The following is a 16848-nucleotide window of genomic DNA, read 5'->3' as shown; positions in this document are numbered from 1 at the left end:
CCAAGCCATCCCCAAACAAGAATCCACTTTAGTAACATATTCCACAAGAGGTCACCTAGCCTTTGCTTAAATAGTTCAATGAAGGGGAATCTATATAACCTCTTAATGGAGCCTATTCTGTTTTGAGATAGCTTTAAAGTGTTAGCATGCTTTTCTTTGCCTAATGTCAAATTTGCTTTCTTTCTTTCTTTGTTTTTTTTTTTTTTTTTTTTTTTTTTTTTTTTTTTTTTTTTTTTTTTTTTTTTTTAACAAATCCTATGTGTTGTATAACCTTCTGGGGTTAAAAAATAATTTTCACCCTTTTTTTTTCTCACATGGCATCCTTTTGTATACTTATAGACAAACATCATGTTCCCTCTTCTTCCCTAGACTTAACATCCTGATTTTCTTTAACCTCGATTGTATAGTTATGGTAGATACCTTGTTTAAAGTGGAATCAGAAATAATCTGAGATCATTCTTGTCTTTGAAACTCATTGTCTATGTGTCTTTGGGCAAGTAATTCAATTTTTCTAAGTTTAGATTTACTCATGTATAAAATGGCGATAATATGACTTCATCACAAAGAGTTATTGGGCAGAAATATGAATAAGCCTTCATGTATTACATAAATATTAATTATTATCATATTCTACCGATCCTCATATGTCATGAACTCAATGTAATATTGCTCCAAGCACTCTGCAACTTACCAAGTATCTTTCCTAAAATGTGGCATAAAGAATTAAACATCATATCCTGTTTATGGTCAGAGTAGTATTGGTCTAGGGCTTTAAATGGAAGAAAGCACTTAGAATTATAGTGAAGTTTAAAGAGTAGTAGATTTTTTGAGTCTGAATCCTGACTTTGAATGTTTTGTTACTTAGTATCTCTGTGACTTTATCTCTTTAGCCCTCAGTACATAAGATGACCCTTAAGGTGACTTCCAGCTCTGAAAGCTATAGTATTATAATAATGTCAACTTCAAGAATACAAATAATCTTTAATGCATTATTAAGAATAATCTTAAAGCCTTCTTAAGAGAACTGCAACAATGAGCTTCTTTTGCCAACTTTTAGCATAGAATCCATGTTATAATTTGCCTTGTGACAGTCTCTTTAACTAACAGGGAATGATGTTATCCTTTTTTGGTATTGAATTTAGACCACTTTAGAATAAGATGTTCTTATCCATCAATAGATAATACTTTCACATTTTGCCGAAAGATGCAACTCAGATGTTGACCCTTGCTGAACCAAATAGCAATGAAAGGACTTGAGATCTTTGTATGAGGATCCAGAAAGGTATCCTCCAGTACCTGATGGAGCTCATCTACAACTATTTTATATCAACAGGCCAACTGAACTAGACTCTCTTTTTATAGTTAGTTTTAGGTCCTAGAAACCACATGGCTCAGATCCCAGAGTAGTCAGCCATCTTATCCGTAGTTATTTCAGATTATATAGTAAGTACATAATATAAATATTAATTACGAGTTTATGTTTGGTTTGTATGTATTGAGCATTTGTCAAAGCTTAATTTTCTTCATTTTGTTAGTTTCAAAGGAGGATTACTATGCCACTCTCAAACTTCTGGCATTGTTTATTCTATTTAGAAGGCATAAATCTAGTAAAGTATAAGCAGTAGGCTGGTGCCAAATTGATGGCTGTATTTTTGTGTGTGTATATTGTATTTCTATAGGTGTCAGTTGTGATGGCCACTGTGTATATGAAATACTCCCCCCAGTCTTGCACACGTTCAGGATTTTAGTCTGATCAGATTTTCAGTTTCTGTTCCTAGTTGTGAAATGTGAAGACTTTTATGTGTCCTACTCTAGCAGGTGATATTTCAGCTTTTGTATCTGTTGGGATAACATATTGTGAATAAAATTGATATTCAAAACAGAACACCTGGGCAAGTTTCTGCCAGCAATCACTTTGACATTGTGCATGCCCTATTGTAATAAGAAAGCGAAATAAATAAGCAGAACTAGGCAGTTGGAACCTGTTAGGATGAAAGCAATTATAATTTTTTTATAATGGTAAATTCTGGAAAAGACAAATCACTTTAATCAGTGTTTAAAGACTAGTTTCATAGATTACTTCTTGTTGACAGGCAGACTATAGAGACAGAAAAAAAATTACTCTATACTACAATAGAATATAGTGATGTTTGCAACAATTATTTGTTTGAAAAACTAATTCTGGTTCTATTTTCTGACTATTTCTATATTTCTCTCTGTTGACACAATGCTGAGTTTAGGGTCAGAATCTTGCTTCTGTCACTTATTATACAACTATTGGTATGGTCTTCACACTATATGATGAAGTTTGCCCTGATAGCATAGGAAAGTGGCTTGCCATTGGTTGATCAAAGACTGGCTATATCCTTAGTGGCCTTTAAAAGCTAGCTTTTCAGCTCTGGGAACAGTTGAAGGCAGGAATAATCTGTAGAGGAGGAGACCAGATGACATGAGGAAAACACTCTTTGCCTTTCCCATTATAACTCACTTAGAGGTCAGTGGGACAGACATTGCATTTTGTATCAGATGTACTTGTCCTGGGTACCATACCCTGTAGAGAGCAAGCCCAGGGAGTTAGATAGATAGTGAAGACAGTTGCAAGGAATTTGAGCCTAGACCGCAGTGAAAAGACTCAAGTATTGATTCAAGAGAGTATAGACATGTCTAGGGGGCCCCAGCTAAGCAATTTGTCTTAAAGGGAGAAATATTTGAGGATATCATAGCAAGATAAATGATATTGGGGTTCAGTAGTACTGAAAGCATGACTTGTGATGGCCATGTGTTTACTATATATATCCCTTCTTACCAGTATATTCCATCTGTGAACCATCTCTCTGTGATGTGATGTTTATTTGTGGGAGAGTGCACGCTCAATTTATAGGTAGACTATTTTGTAACCATTCTTACCATGTTATCTTAATAAATGCCTTTGCTGTGATCTAATTGTATGTATAAGCTGAATTTCAAATATAAAAACCTTGGTAGGATTTTATAAGATATAATTTTGGGAATCTTTATCTTCAGAATTCTTTTGATCACAAGATCATCCAGGAACCCAATTCAATTCTACAGTGAAACAGATATATACCAACATGGGGATATAGCCCCCAGATATATAAATGTCAACTATTACTATGTGTTATTGAAAAAAGGAAATAAAAGTTTCTGCCAACTATCTTGAAAGAGTATGATGAAAGGTATTGACAGTAGCAGATGCATCATCATGGATCTTATTTTTCAGCAAAGATTATGATTCCTAGAGCTTTGTGAATCAGCAATTCTCTCATATTAGTCATATGCTCTTTTTCAGAAAGTAATAGAACAATTATGTACAGTAAATATCTAGGTAGCAATGGAGCTATTTATTCCTTTATATACTAAAAAATCGGCTCTAAAATTTTACTATTACCTTATTCATCAGACTACACACATTCCATTGGTGGGGGAAATAAAAACCAGAGGATCATTTAGAGGATGTGTCAGAAGCAGTCTGCTTAATGACTCATACATTGATCTTTGAAGGAAAACAATATAATGATAGTATTAGCAGTCATCTTGGTTGTTTTCCATTTAGATCAGCTTCCCAAGATATAGATGATGTTGCTTGAACTACTCACAAACTTTTCATATTCCTTAGTATTCATTCTTGAAGAATAAAAAATATATATTCTCACAGGGCCCTGATGATTTTTGTTAAAAATTGGAAGATAAAGAAGAACAGGAAGAAAATTTTTAATTCAACTTATTAGATATCTTGTAACATCTACTGTGACCTAAGATAGTGTGTACTGAATATATAGAGACAAAAAATGACCAATACCCAGTTTCAGGGAACTTAGCATGCACTTAGACGAATATATAAGGATTATGTATAAAGTAAAGGTTTAAAAATCACCTAGGAATTAGGAGAACACAAAAAATCCTGAGGAGAAAGAAGTTGGTAAAAACCTTATGTAGGATGAGCTGCCAGGCCTGAGAAGTGAAAAGACATTGTTCTTCAAGAACAAGAAGAACAAGAAGAGAGGAAACATTCTGGGAGAATTTCTGAATTTATTGTTCATTTCAGTTAAAGTTCCCTATTTCTTTCCTTCATCATATTGAATAACAATTCTTATTCTTAAGCTGCTTTAGTATCAACTTCTTATTCTAGACTTTAGTTTTTTTTTTCCATTTTATAAGTTAAACTGTTTATTTTGTAGAGTAGGTTTATTATTTCAGGAGAAAGGGGAGTATAACACTTTGATTCATTAATTCACAACAACCAATTTTGATTTTTCATTGACTTTTTTCCTTGAAATAATCTAATTTGATATTTTTTTCTTTCCCTTATAATTGGAAGAGAATTGTATTCCAGTGGAAAATGAATGAAAAAAATTCCAGTGGAAATGAATAATTAACCAGTATTTTCAAAGAGGATATTGAAAAATTATTTTAGGCATTTTAGAAACTTTGGTATCAATCCTGTTCATAAAATTTGAAGGTATTTTGTTCTAGTCAAAATTTATTTATTTGGAAATATATCAGACAAAATATAATGACAGGTAAAAGTCTCTGATAATAACTATAATTGAAAATGTTATTGTTTCTTGAATTGCTGATACTCAGTGTACCATATGGTTATAGTGATATATTATTAGAATCAAAGAATCCTATGTTTTGGATGGACCTTTCAATTAATTTGTCCTGAGTTTCCTGCACAATTCATGAACATCCACTTAATCTCCTCTACCACATCCCTAGAAAATAAAATAAAAATGTTATTTTTGTGAAAGTGACTTGACTATCTTGCTTCTCACTGACCTGTCAGTTATACAGTTATTTTGAAAGAGATGTAGTTTTTTAGTTAAAACATAATAGTAATTATTTTATTATGTGCCATTAAATAAAGTCAATCATAGCATATGAAAATAACCTGAAAATGAATTTTTATTGGTAAAATGAATATATTGGTAAGTGATTGGCTCCATGGTTCAGATTTATGTCTTGCTTCTAGTGCTGTTAGTCAGACATATTATTGTTTCCTGAAGCATTAATAATTTACTTTTTTCCACATGAGATATAACCTTAATAAATATAATAATGTAGATGATAATAACTAGTATATGGATAGCACTTTACAATTTGTGGAGTTCTTTACAGGTATTTATGTAAGATTCCTTCTATGTGGAATTGGCTTTCATGGAGTAGAGCTTTAATGAGAAATACCAGGAATTAGGTTAGAGACTCCCAACTAGAAGGAAGGCGGCCTTCAACAAGAAATAGGAGTAATAAGAGAAGTCTTTTTTTTTTTTCTTTACCATTGACAATCGAATTACCATAAATGAATGAAAAACATTTGTCAAGCAATTACCCTGTATCAAGCACTGGGGATAGAAATGTAAAAGCTGAAACAGCTTCTTCTCTCAAAATACTTATATTATTATGTGAGAGAAAAAGTATAAAAAAGAATTCTTTCCAGGGTAAGATATTTTAGATTAGTGAGATTGATTGAGGTGTCATTTGCTACATTAAATTAGGTAAATCTAATCTTTGTGAAAGGTGATTTCTTCTTTGAAAGGACCACCTGTTTAGATGTGATCACAGATCCATTAGCGTATGAGGGGATGACATTACATAGTTTTCCTTAATGACCCATTCACTGTAAAATGATCTTCAGTATCAAGAAGAATCCTTTTCTCCTTACAAGATCCTCTAAGTAAAGAATTGGGGGGGGGGGGAGTCTCTTAGTCTGATTGTCTCTTAAGTACTGGTACTTATCAATCTGAGGTTTATATTTTGTCTGTTGGTAAAGAAGTCCAACTAAGAGCAGATTCATAACTATTCCCTATAACTGATTATCTTATATCCTCTACATGGTACAGTTCCTTACCAAACAACCCATGGGAATGAATAATTTTTGTTTCTTATACTTTTACAAGTGGTAGTCTTAACATTGTTCTTTTTTCTTATGGCCAACTGGCTTAAGTTTCTGCTGCATGACCATAGTAGAGGAAAAAATATAATGGAAAGAACATAGCATGATGGAAAGAACACTATAGTAAATCAATCGTTTAACACCAGCTATGTGAAGACCTTATTCAATGCAATGGTGACACAAAGATAGAAAAAAGAAAGTTTCAACTCTCAATGTGCTTAGGTTCTTTCCAGGAAGATAATGAGTACATGTATACTTAGATATAAAATAGATATATAAAGTATTTTTCAGGGGAGACATGAACCCCCAACTTGGGAAGGTCAGGAAAATTTTTCATATCATAGTTGAGCTTAGCTTTGAAGCAAACTAGGGATTCTGAGAAATGGAGGTGAAAAGGAAGTAAATTTCTGGTAGGAAGGGACTTTAAGAAGGCCATTTTGAATGGATTATAGAATGAGTAAAGAAAAATATCATAAGGCTGGAAAGCTGGGTGGGATAAAGTTTATAAAAGGCATTCCAGATGGAGGAGTTTCTACTTGATGATAAAGGAAAGATGGAGACATTGGAAGGTAGAGGGAAAGGAAATAAGTATTTTTTTTTAAACAATCTATTATGTGTATTTATTAACAATCTATTACACATCTCATTTGATCTTCATCATGGCCCTGTGAGATATCTCCATTTTAAAGTTGAAGAAGTTGAAGTACACAGAGCTTAAGTGATTTGCATTTGGTGATACAGTTAATAAGCATCCGAGGTCACATTTAAACTCAGATCTTCCTGTGTCTCTAGGCTAAGTGCCATCTAGCTTGCTTCTACATTGGATGGAATAGGGAAGAATCATAGATATATGGTAATCAGAATTTAGCAAAATCACTTTGGTAGTTGTATGGAAAGTGGTTCTAAGTGGGGAAATACATGAAATAGAGGGACCAAATATGAGCTATTGCTTCCTCATTGTTTACTTGAGAGATAATGAAATAATGAGTACCTGAATTATACTAGTGGCTGAGGATAGAAAGATTTGATAGCTAATCTCGAGATAGTTATGACCCAGTTTGGATGTATGTATTATGAAAATCTAAGAAGTTCATGATCAAAATGCAATATTGATCCTGAGTAATTGTAAGGATGATTAAAATAAAGAAATTTAGAAGAAAGAAGGTTTGGGGAGGGAAAGATCATGAATTTTGTTTTGGGCTTGTGGGATTTGAGATGCTTATAGGATATCACTTTGAAAAGTACAATAGACAATTGATACCGTGGGGCTGGAATTGAAGGTAGGGCTTAGAATTGGTTATAGTTCTGGGAATCATAACCAAGTAAATGTGTGTGTGTGTGTGTGTGTGTGTGTGTGTGTGGAGAGAGAGAGAGAGAGAGAGAGGCAGGCAGAGGTGCAGGCTCAGGATAGAACTTTGGGGAATACTCATAGTTAGGAAATGTTTTATGGATGAAACTCCAGTAAAGGAAATATAGGAGTGCCCAGACAATAGGAAATCCAAGAATCATGAAATTGCATAGCAGAGGCGCTAAAGAGGAAGTGATGGTAGTCAGTAGTGTTTAATACAGCAGTCAAGATAAGTGAGAATTGAAAAAAAAAGGTCATTAATTTTGGCAGGGAAGAAACCATTGATAATTTACTGGTGTCAGTGTCAGTTGAGTTATGATATCAGATGCTAAATCAGAGAGTTGAGAAGTGAATAAAGGGAAAGTAGAGGCAGCAGATGATGTAACTTTTTTTTTTTACAAGTATGACTGAGAAACAAAGAACAATAGCATGAGGAATGAGTTGGAAGATTTTTGTTTTGTTTTGGATGCAGATGACCCAATAAATTAGGAAGGAAAGAATGAAAATCTTATCTTGCTAAAGTAATGGCCCATTTGATATTAGGTAACATACATTTGTGGAGATTCAGTCAAAAAAATTTCATGACATTGTCCTCCTTCATTCACAAAATATAAGTAGGAGTAGAAATTTGGTTCTGCAGGGAAAGGGACTTGTATGTGCATGAATATTTGTGGCAGCCCTCTTTGTAGTGACCAGAAACTGGAAATTAAGTGGATGCCCATCAGTTGGAGAATGGCTGAATAAATTGTGGTATGTGGCATATTATTGTTCGGTAAGAAATGACCAGCAGGATGATTTCAGAAAGGCCTGGAGAGACTTACATGAACTGATGCTGAGTGAAATGAGCAGGGCCAGGAGATCATTATATACGTCAATAACAATACTATATGATGATCAGTTCTGATGGACCTGGCCATCTCCAGCTAGGAGACGAATCAAATCAGTTCCAATAGAGCAGTAATGAATTGAACCAGCTACACCCAGGGGACAAACTCTGGAAGATGACTATGAACCATTACATAGAATTCCCAATCCCTGTATTTTTGTCCGCCTGCATTTTTAATTTTCTTTACAGACTAATTGTACACTATTTCAAAGTCTAATTCTTTTTGTATAGCAAAATAACTGTTAGGACATGTATACTTATATTGTATTTAATTTATACTTTAATATATTTAACATGTATTGGTTAACCTGCCATCAGGGGGAAGGGGATGAGGGGAAGGAGGAGAAAAATTGGAACAAAAGGTTTGGCAATTGTCAATGCTGTAAAATTACCCATGCATATAACTTGTAAATAAAAAGCTATAATAAAAAAAAAAAGAAAAAAAAAGAAATTTGGTTCTGCCATCTGCCAGCATGTAAGCACCTTGAGCCTAAGATTTTTTTCCCCAAAAGGTCCTTCCTAGCCATAAAATCTATGAGATGATAGTACTCCCTGAATCAAGTTATTCCAAGTGAGACATGTCTCTAAGGTTCTTGCATGTAAGTCCACTCACTTGTTGGTAGAGTTCTCTGTCCAATTTGGTTAATGCCCCTTGGAAAAGTAGTAACTTTTTGTCAAAGGTGGACCAGTTAGAATCTGTCACATTGTATGTGGAGTTGGACTGGATTTAGTTGTGTTGTTACTCCTTCTCTTTATTTCCATAGACTTTATATTTTGTCAATTTTCAAAATATCATTTTTGGTAACTTCAATCATATAGTTAGGTATATTTCTTATGTTCTGAAGTATTGGTGATGGAAATTTGGCTGTAATGCAATTGATCACTTATTTCTTCTTCCTAGAAATCTCTGGGAAAATCAAATAGTATGAAATTTAATAGAGTTAAATATATTATACTTGGCTTCAAAAATCATCTTCAGAAATATGAATGGCAGAATTCTTCCCATCCACCAAGTCTCTATATCACTCTAACTGTCCTTCAAAAAGCATGTAACAGAATTGTTTTTATTTGTTATCTTGAGGTTATTAATCATATTATATAACTATTTCATAATATTAAATTAATTGATATAAATAAGAAACAACAAAATAAGTTCTGTAGTATATGACATGAACAAAGAAGCATATATATATATATATATATATATATATATATTTGTATATTTACAAAATACTTTAAGGAAGTAAAGAAAAATGCATTAAGGATACAATTCAATGACTTAATTTCAATCCTTCTTTAACCTAGAAAATGAATTTTTTTTTTCCTGAGGCAATTGGGGTTAAGTGACTTTTCCCAGAAAGTGTTAAGTGTCTATCTGAGACCAGATTTCAACTCAGGTCCTCCTGACTTCACCCATCTCTATTCACTTCACCAACTAGCTGCCCCCATAGAAATGTTTTTAAGCATTCTTATAGTTGAAAAATCCATCTCCTTCTAGCCAGTCTGGTGATGACTGTCTCCAAATTTGTCTGGTCTTGTCTTTAGACAGTACACATAGAGTCCATTGATGGGTTATACCAAATGCCTTGCATCTGCCAATACGTGTCTGATATAATCTTCTAGAATCCATAGTCCTCTCCATATGAAGTAACAGTAGAGTAGAATTTGAGGGATCTTTTGCCTTTGATATTAAAAATGTTTTTTCAGAATATTATAAATCTTGTGCTTTTAGTGTCAAGAATTCCTACTTTGAAGTGACATGCAATATTTGAAGTTATGAAGTTCAACATTATTACTTTAAATGATACAAATTATACTTTTAAGCTTTGTTGCTTTTAGAAATTATCAGAATTTTCTCAGTAGCTTTATCTGAAAAATGAAAATCCTAAGGATCAATTTAACTAGAAAATGCTGACTAAGGAGTTCAGAATTTACATCTAATTTTCAAAAAAAAAAAGTAGTTCCTAAGGGCATAGGGAAAAAATAATGCTCTCTCTTAAACAGTATTAATGGAAAATGATGACCAAATATTACTTACATATATTTATATTTATTTAATATTTGTTTATATATGCATAGAATTATTTTATGTGAATGAGATTTATTAAATTTCATCATTTTCTTGTTTTGTCCTAGTTTGAATTTGTTGTATTTATTGTTATTCTTATTCTTTTTTAACAGCAAATGCCAGCCTTCTTGGAGGAGGAGGAGGTAAGTCTTTGACACTGAATTCAAAATAGATTCACAGTATAGAAAATCCAAAATATTTAGTCATTTCTGTAATATTTTGGCAAAATTATTTTTCTATAGTTATTAACCATAAAATGCTAACATTCTAGATAATAATTTATAGTTGAAAAAAATCTATTTTTATCATTTTGCTTTAAATGCTTTCTAACTTTTCAGGATCCAATTTTTCCTATTAAATTAAATTTCTTATCTTTTGATAGAAAGTGTAATAACTACAAGCTAATGAGATAAAACATTTAAATAAATGACACTTTCAATTTAAAATAAATTCAAATAAACATTTAAAGAAATTCAAGAACAACAACATGTGTAGGTAGTATTAATTTTTAAAACATGCTATTCTTTTGTTTTTCTTGACCTTGTGCCACTAAAAGTTTAACATGCTGGTCACCTAGTATGAAAAATGAAAAATAAATTAGTATTGGCATTTTTCTTGTTCTCTGTGCCTCTCTAGAGGAAAATAGAAAAGGGAAAGGTCAGAGTGAGATAAGGAAGAAAGATATTTCCATGCTAGGAGTTTCTTGTTAGAGAGGCAATTCTTACTCTATCTTGGTTAGAGGTTAAAAATTTTGGTGATCACAGACTATATAGGATTTTGAATAAAGCAAATATGATGACAGGTTTGGCCCTCTGCCTCATCATCTTTATAATAGTCTTCAGAACAAGGGCGAGTTAAGTTACACTTTTAGGCTAAGCTCTTCATCAGTCTATGGATCAATCTAGGTTTTAAGAAGGAGAATTATAAAGATAAATATTTAAATGCCCAGCATCAAATTAGTTTGTTGTAGAACCTTTGAGTCTAACTTTTACTAATTGGATTTAAATTTGTCATGATTAAGCCTCCATTTTTAGATGCTAGTTCTAGCATCTAACTATGCATTTTTAGATGCTAGTTCTAGCATCTTACTATGTTGTCTCAATTGCTGATTTAGTTTCTTGATTAGTACCTTAGTTCTTCAAGAATAGAGATCCTTCTTGATTTCTGGCCAAATCTTTTAAAGTGTCAACTCTAACCATGACTTGGTTTTCATTACTTGCTGTGAGACCTCCTAAGTGCCATGTTCTTCCTGTTGAGATATCTGCCTCTACTATCTATTCTTGGAGATCCCTACTACTAAGTGACAATCTTTCTAAATTTCTTATGCTTTCTGCCAAGACTCTAGTGGTCATATCTAGTCTCTGGGAGTTTGTCTGGTTCAGAATGTCAATAGTTGTGAAATGTAATAAAAGAAGTTACCAAGAATGCCAAAATGATGTCAATGAAAACACATAGAAATCTCATTATTTTTCACATATATATATACAGTGGTATGTGTTGATTTTTTTGATTCATGTATGCTTCACATGTATTTAATAAGAAGCTTCCAGATTATTATCTTCATTATTATTTTCACAAATAAAATACAGTTTTACTTATTTAAAAGAGAAAAATGCATTGCCTCCTTAAAATAATCATAAACTTCTAAGAAGATAAGGGAGCCTGGCTTTTTATTATCTTCCTTCTTCAAAGAAGAAACTTTGAAAAGAAACAAAATTTTTATAAATTGCTTCGATAATTTCAAGAAAGAGAATGAGCAAAAGAAATAAGACCAAAAATAATGTCAGAAAAACTTAAATCAAAAATGTTTTAGAAGCAATATCAGAAACAATGCAGAATATAAAGAAATACCATTAAAAGTACAAGACACTCTCAAGAAATTAAAGAAAAATAATATAAAATATAATTAAGTTATATTTTATATAAATAATATATATTTATATAATGTATATATAAATAATTATATAAAATAATTAGAAAATGGATAAAAACTACAGAATCCAAATATCTCATAATTAATTTAAAAACCTGAATGCCAATTAAAATGGTTAAGAACCTGATGATAGAACTAAGTAAAATAGAAATGAGCCAAGAGAACTTGAAAATGTCATTGTATGTGACAAAAAGCCAGATTAATGTAGGAGAAAACAAAAAACAGAAGTATATAGTTGGATTGAAAATAATCTTTGAAAATGAAGTACCTGGTAAGAATACTGATAATCAATGCACATTCATGTGAATATGACGATTTGATTAAGGATATCAAGGAGAGGAAAACTTTCTGAATTATATGGATTGTTAAACATAAAATAAGAAAAGAATATGATCACCATATTTAAGAAATTATTCAAAGAACTCCCTCCCAGTATTAATTAAAACAATATTTTACAACTACTAAGAGGAAAAACTCAAAATTCAGTATACCTCAGGATATCATATTTCGATTTCACAATTAGAATTATAAGGAAAAAAGTATATTCAAACTACAGAAGGCAGGCATACATTGCTTATTTAAAATCATTTTCTACTTTTATACTAATAAGACCAGAATTATTATTTTTATATCAAAAATTTTGAAAATAACTAAAATTTCATTTCTTATATCAATAACTCTTACAAATGTTAAAAAAAACTAAAACAACTTAAGGGTTTTTTAATAATTTTTTTGTTTAAGAAACAAGAAATGACTGATAAAAAATATAGACCTCATTTAATTCTTTAAAAAAAAAGGCTTTTGCATGCAAGACAATAAATATTTTCCATTTACAATTAAACATTTACTGACTTAAAGCAAGATCAATCAGTCAATCATAAAAGATTTAAATCCTTACTGTGTGCCAGGCACTGGTACATACTGGGAAGCCAAAAACAAAAAGGTAATCATTCCTGTCCTTATGGTGCTCATTTCCTCATGGGAGAGAATATATAGATCTCTCTGGGTATACTAAGCTTCCATAAAACAAAGATAACTGTACTCTTGTGAGGGAAGGCAGTATAAGAGGTAGAAAAACCTCATGCAGAAGATAATTCTTGAACTGAAATTTGAATTATGCTTTAATTTTTTTTTATTATTTTTAAAATATATCCACTTACTGTAGTTCTCGTGGTATTCAAGTATTCTAATAATTCTTACATGATTTCTTATATGTTTTCTACTTAAATATAAAAAATAATTTATCTCCTTTTATTTTTCAATCTTTTAATTTTGTTATCATATTTCTTGTTTCATGCAATTGCTAATTTCTTTCTGAGCACTCTAAGATTGTCTAAACTGAAAGGCATCTGTGTATTACCTAGCTTAACCTAGCTCATCTGGCTAGGTAGCTGGGTCCCTCTTTGAGGCCTATTGGCTTCTGGATTCTTATTCTTATTTTTGACTGACCTAGGCTTACTGAAACTATTTTAATGTAGTTTCTCCCTTTCTTTCTTTGATTATTATTCAGTGTATTACTCTTGTTTTCTATAATACCTGTCTGGGAATTGGTCTATTTTGTTTCTATTTACTCAACTGTATTATACAGAAATATCTGTGCTCTCCCTACTAATTTGTAAAAGTGGGAACAATGGTGTAGAATACTTGTAAGATCATACTTTTCTATATGTTAGTTGCATGGAACTTCCTTCCCCACCCTTACTCCCTCTTCCTACCTTTTTCTTTTTTTTATTCTATTATAAGATATGACTTTCTGGGAGAATTTGAGAATACAATGGGAAATATAAATGATATAAAAGCAAAAGACATCAATAACATTTACATTGAAAAGAAACTTTAAGGTGATGGTTTTCATTTGATTGTGCTGTTCAATGTTTTATACTATCTTCACATTTATATGTTATATAAAAGAAGACTTTCTAGAGAGGAAAATGTATGTAATAACTTGTCTTAAAATGTTACCTATTTTTTAAAATTTTAAATTTATGTTTTTAAATGCTAAATAATCCATGTGAGTTTAGAAGCACTTGTACTTCTCTTTCAGAGTATATAGCTGTCCAGCAGTGTTAAAACATATTATAAGCTTATTTATCTAGTATTTTTAATACTAATTATATACTTTACTGTCATCCCTTAGAAATGTTGATTTTTCACAAACTAGTTATTTGATATAATTTCAAATATTAAAAATCAATAATTTAGTTATTTTAATGTTTAATAATAAATTTAATCTATTTAAGGTAATAGGTTAATACTCTCATTATATAATGTAATATATAAATTATGCATAATGCTGAAAAATGAGAATTTAATTCTTTTACAGATTGCTTCTAAAAAATGTGTGTATGTTTATGTATCTATATGTACATATATACACATCTATACAAACACATACATTTATCTATAATATATATGCATATTGAGTTGTAATATATGTATCTGCATTTAGATATAGAGATGTGTGTTTTAAAACTAAGAAAATTAAAAGCAATAACTGAATAACTTAAATAGTATGTTGATGGCTTCAACATAGAGAAGAACAAAAAGATCTTTACTATATTTGGAAATCCTACACTGATGATTTATAGGAAAATATGGACAAGAACAATAGGAAACAGGAAGTTGTGGAGGAGTCACAGTGAATCCCTATACTAACAGAATCAGAGACTGCAAAGTTTCATTGTGCTAGCTGATTGCTATTATTATTATTATTTTTTTTATTTAATAGCCTTTTATTTACAGGATATATGCATGGGTAACTTTACAGCATTAACAGTTGCCAAACCTCTTGTTCCAATTTTTTACCTCTTACCCCCCCACCCCCTCCCCTAGATGGCAGGATGATCAGTAGATATTAAATATATTAAAATATAAATTAGATACACAATAAGTATACATGACCAAAACGTTATTTTGCTGTAGCTGATTGCTATTCTTTTGAATCTTAAAGCAAATCCTTTCAATCTAATATTGATATTGGTGAAATATGAGATGGCTGTCATCAAATAAGTATTTGAGTTACTTTAATTCTCTTGATTTAATCAGCCATCTCTTTTTATTGGCTTGATTGGCTGTTCTTATAAATGTCCTTTAAGGGAATAATTCTTTGATGGACTAGATGACTAGATGAAAATGATTTTGATTTTTCACACATATAGAAATAATCAAAACTATATTAAGTGCCATTTTCCAGGTGCTTGTAAATGCTTTTTGTTTCTAATTTTATTCATTTTTACTAGAATGCAAAATTTTAACAGGATTAGAATATGAAAAGTTACATTATGCTTTTTTAAAAAAAATTATAGGCCCAAGAAAAGGGTTGTTCTTTTTTGAAGAAGACCTAAATCAACATCTACATTGTCTTTTTTTTCCTACAAGAATAATTGCCCAGAGAAATTAATATGAAAGATTTCACATCACTAGTTAGAAAGTTAGTATTTCCATTCCTTGAGTGGCAATGAATGTGAACATAGGTAACTGTGGTTGTATGTATTAAATTATTCCATTTTAACTTTTGGTAAACATTATTTAAAACATTCCATCTCTGTGACAGATGTGACTAGTAAAGAAAAGAATATTAACTGCTCATATTGTACTGATATATGCATGGATCATCATTATCTGATGGTAAAATACCTCTTGTCTACATGCCTTAAGAAAAGCCCAGAAGATGAAAAAAACCACACATACCACATACAACTCTAAAAACAGGAAAACTGGCATGATTTGATTTAATAAATGATACACTGGAATTTAGCTATAAGAATAAAAAAATCAAATATCTTCCTAAGGACAAATCAAAATTTGGTAAATGAATTATTTTTGGAAATGTTTATTCAGAAAAATTAATCTTTAATAAAGTTTTAAACATTTTCAATATGTCAGTCATTAAGATATATCTATTCATCATATGCCTTTTTATTAACCTCTTTCTTCCTTCATTAATAGAAGACAATAAGATAAGTATGTCCAGCTACAGACATAGACATCTTTATTACTGGGATGGACCATGATATATAATCATGTGAAGATTTTTTTTACCGGTATATAACCTTTATGCCTTCTTTTCCTACATGATATATCTTTTTTCCTCACTTCCATAGATTCTATACTACTCAGTTCAGAGGAATTTTCTCAAGTCTTTTAATATTTCTTGAATAGTAATGAAACACTCAAGCTATCTATCCTTAGCCTTTGCTCTTGATCACCCTCCTTTTTCAATCTTCATCTATATGATAAATTAATTCACATTCACTTGATGAACTATATAATTATGTAATATTAGAGTTGGAAAGATATCAGACACCATCTCTTCTAGCCCATGGACCCTAAATAATTTCCTCTATAGAAGAGCCAACCAATGATTCTACTTCAGAACTCTAAATAGAAGGGAGCCCACTAGTTCTGGAGAGAATTCATTTCCCTTTATTGTTGGTCTAAAGGTTAGGAAATTTGCACTTACATAAAATCTGAATTTGTAGCTTATATCTATTATAATTAGTTTCCCCCTTTAGGGCTCTTGGTCTGTCATGTAACCAATGAAAATGATTCTTTAAAGATTGCTTTCATATACAACCCCCGAGGTTTTTTTTTAAAGATGTATTTCCTTAATTTTATCAATTAAATCTCAAATGACATGAACTTGCATCCTTTACCATACTATTCATTTCTCCTCTGGACACTCTTCAGTTTATAAATG

At 31.2% G+C, this 16848-nt stretch overlaps 1 protein-coding gene across 2 annotated transcripts in view; it reads left to right on the top strand.

The window, feature by feature from the left end:
• Positions 1 to 16848, top strand: part of MACROD2 (mono-ADP ribosylhydrolase 2) — a 2094477-nt gene that overhangs the window by 398445 nt on the left and 1679184 nt on the right. For both annotated transcript variants that reach the window (XM_031949176.1, XM_031949177.1), the window contains exon 4: positions 10330 to 10359. In XM_031949176.1, the coding sequence (XP_031805036.1) occupies positions 10330 to 10359 (30 nt within the window). The remainder of the gene's footprint in view (positions 1 to 10329; positions 10360 to 16848) is intronic.

Source organism: Sarcophilus harrisii, chromosome 2 (genome assembly GCF_902635505.1).
Source record: "Sarcophilus harrisii chromosome 2, mSarHar1.11, whole genome shotgun sequence".
Classification (NCBI taxonomy): Eukaryota; Metazoa; Chordata; class Mammalia; order Dasyuromorphia; family Dasyuridae; genus Sarcophilus; species Sarcophilus harrisii.
This window is presented reverse-complemented; position numbering and strand designations above follow the sequence as displayed.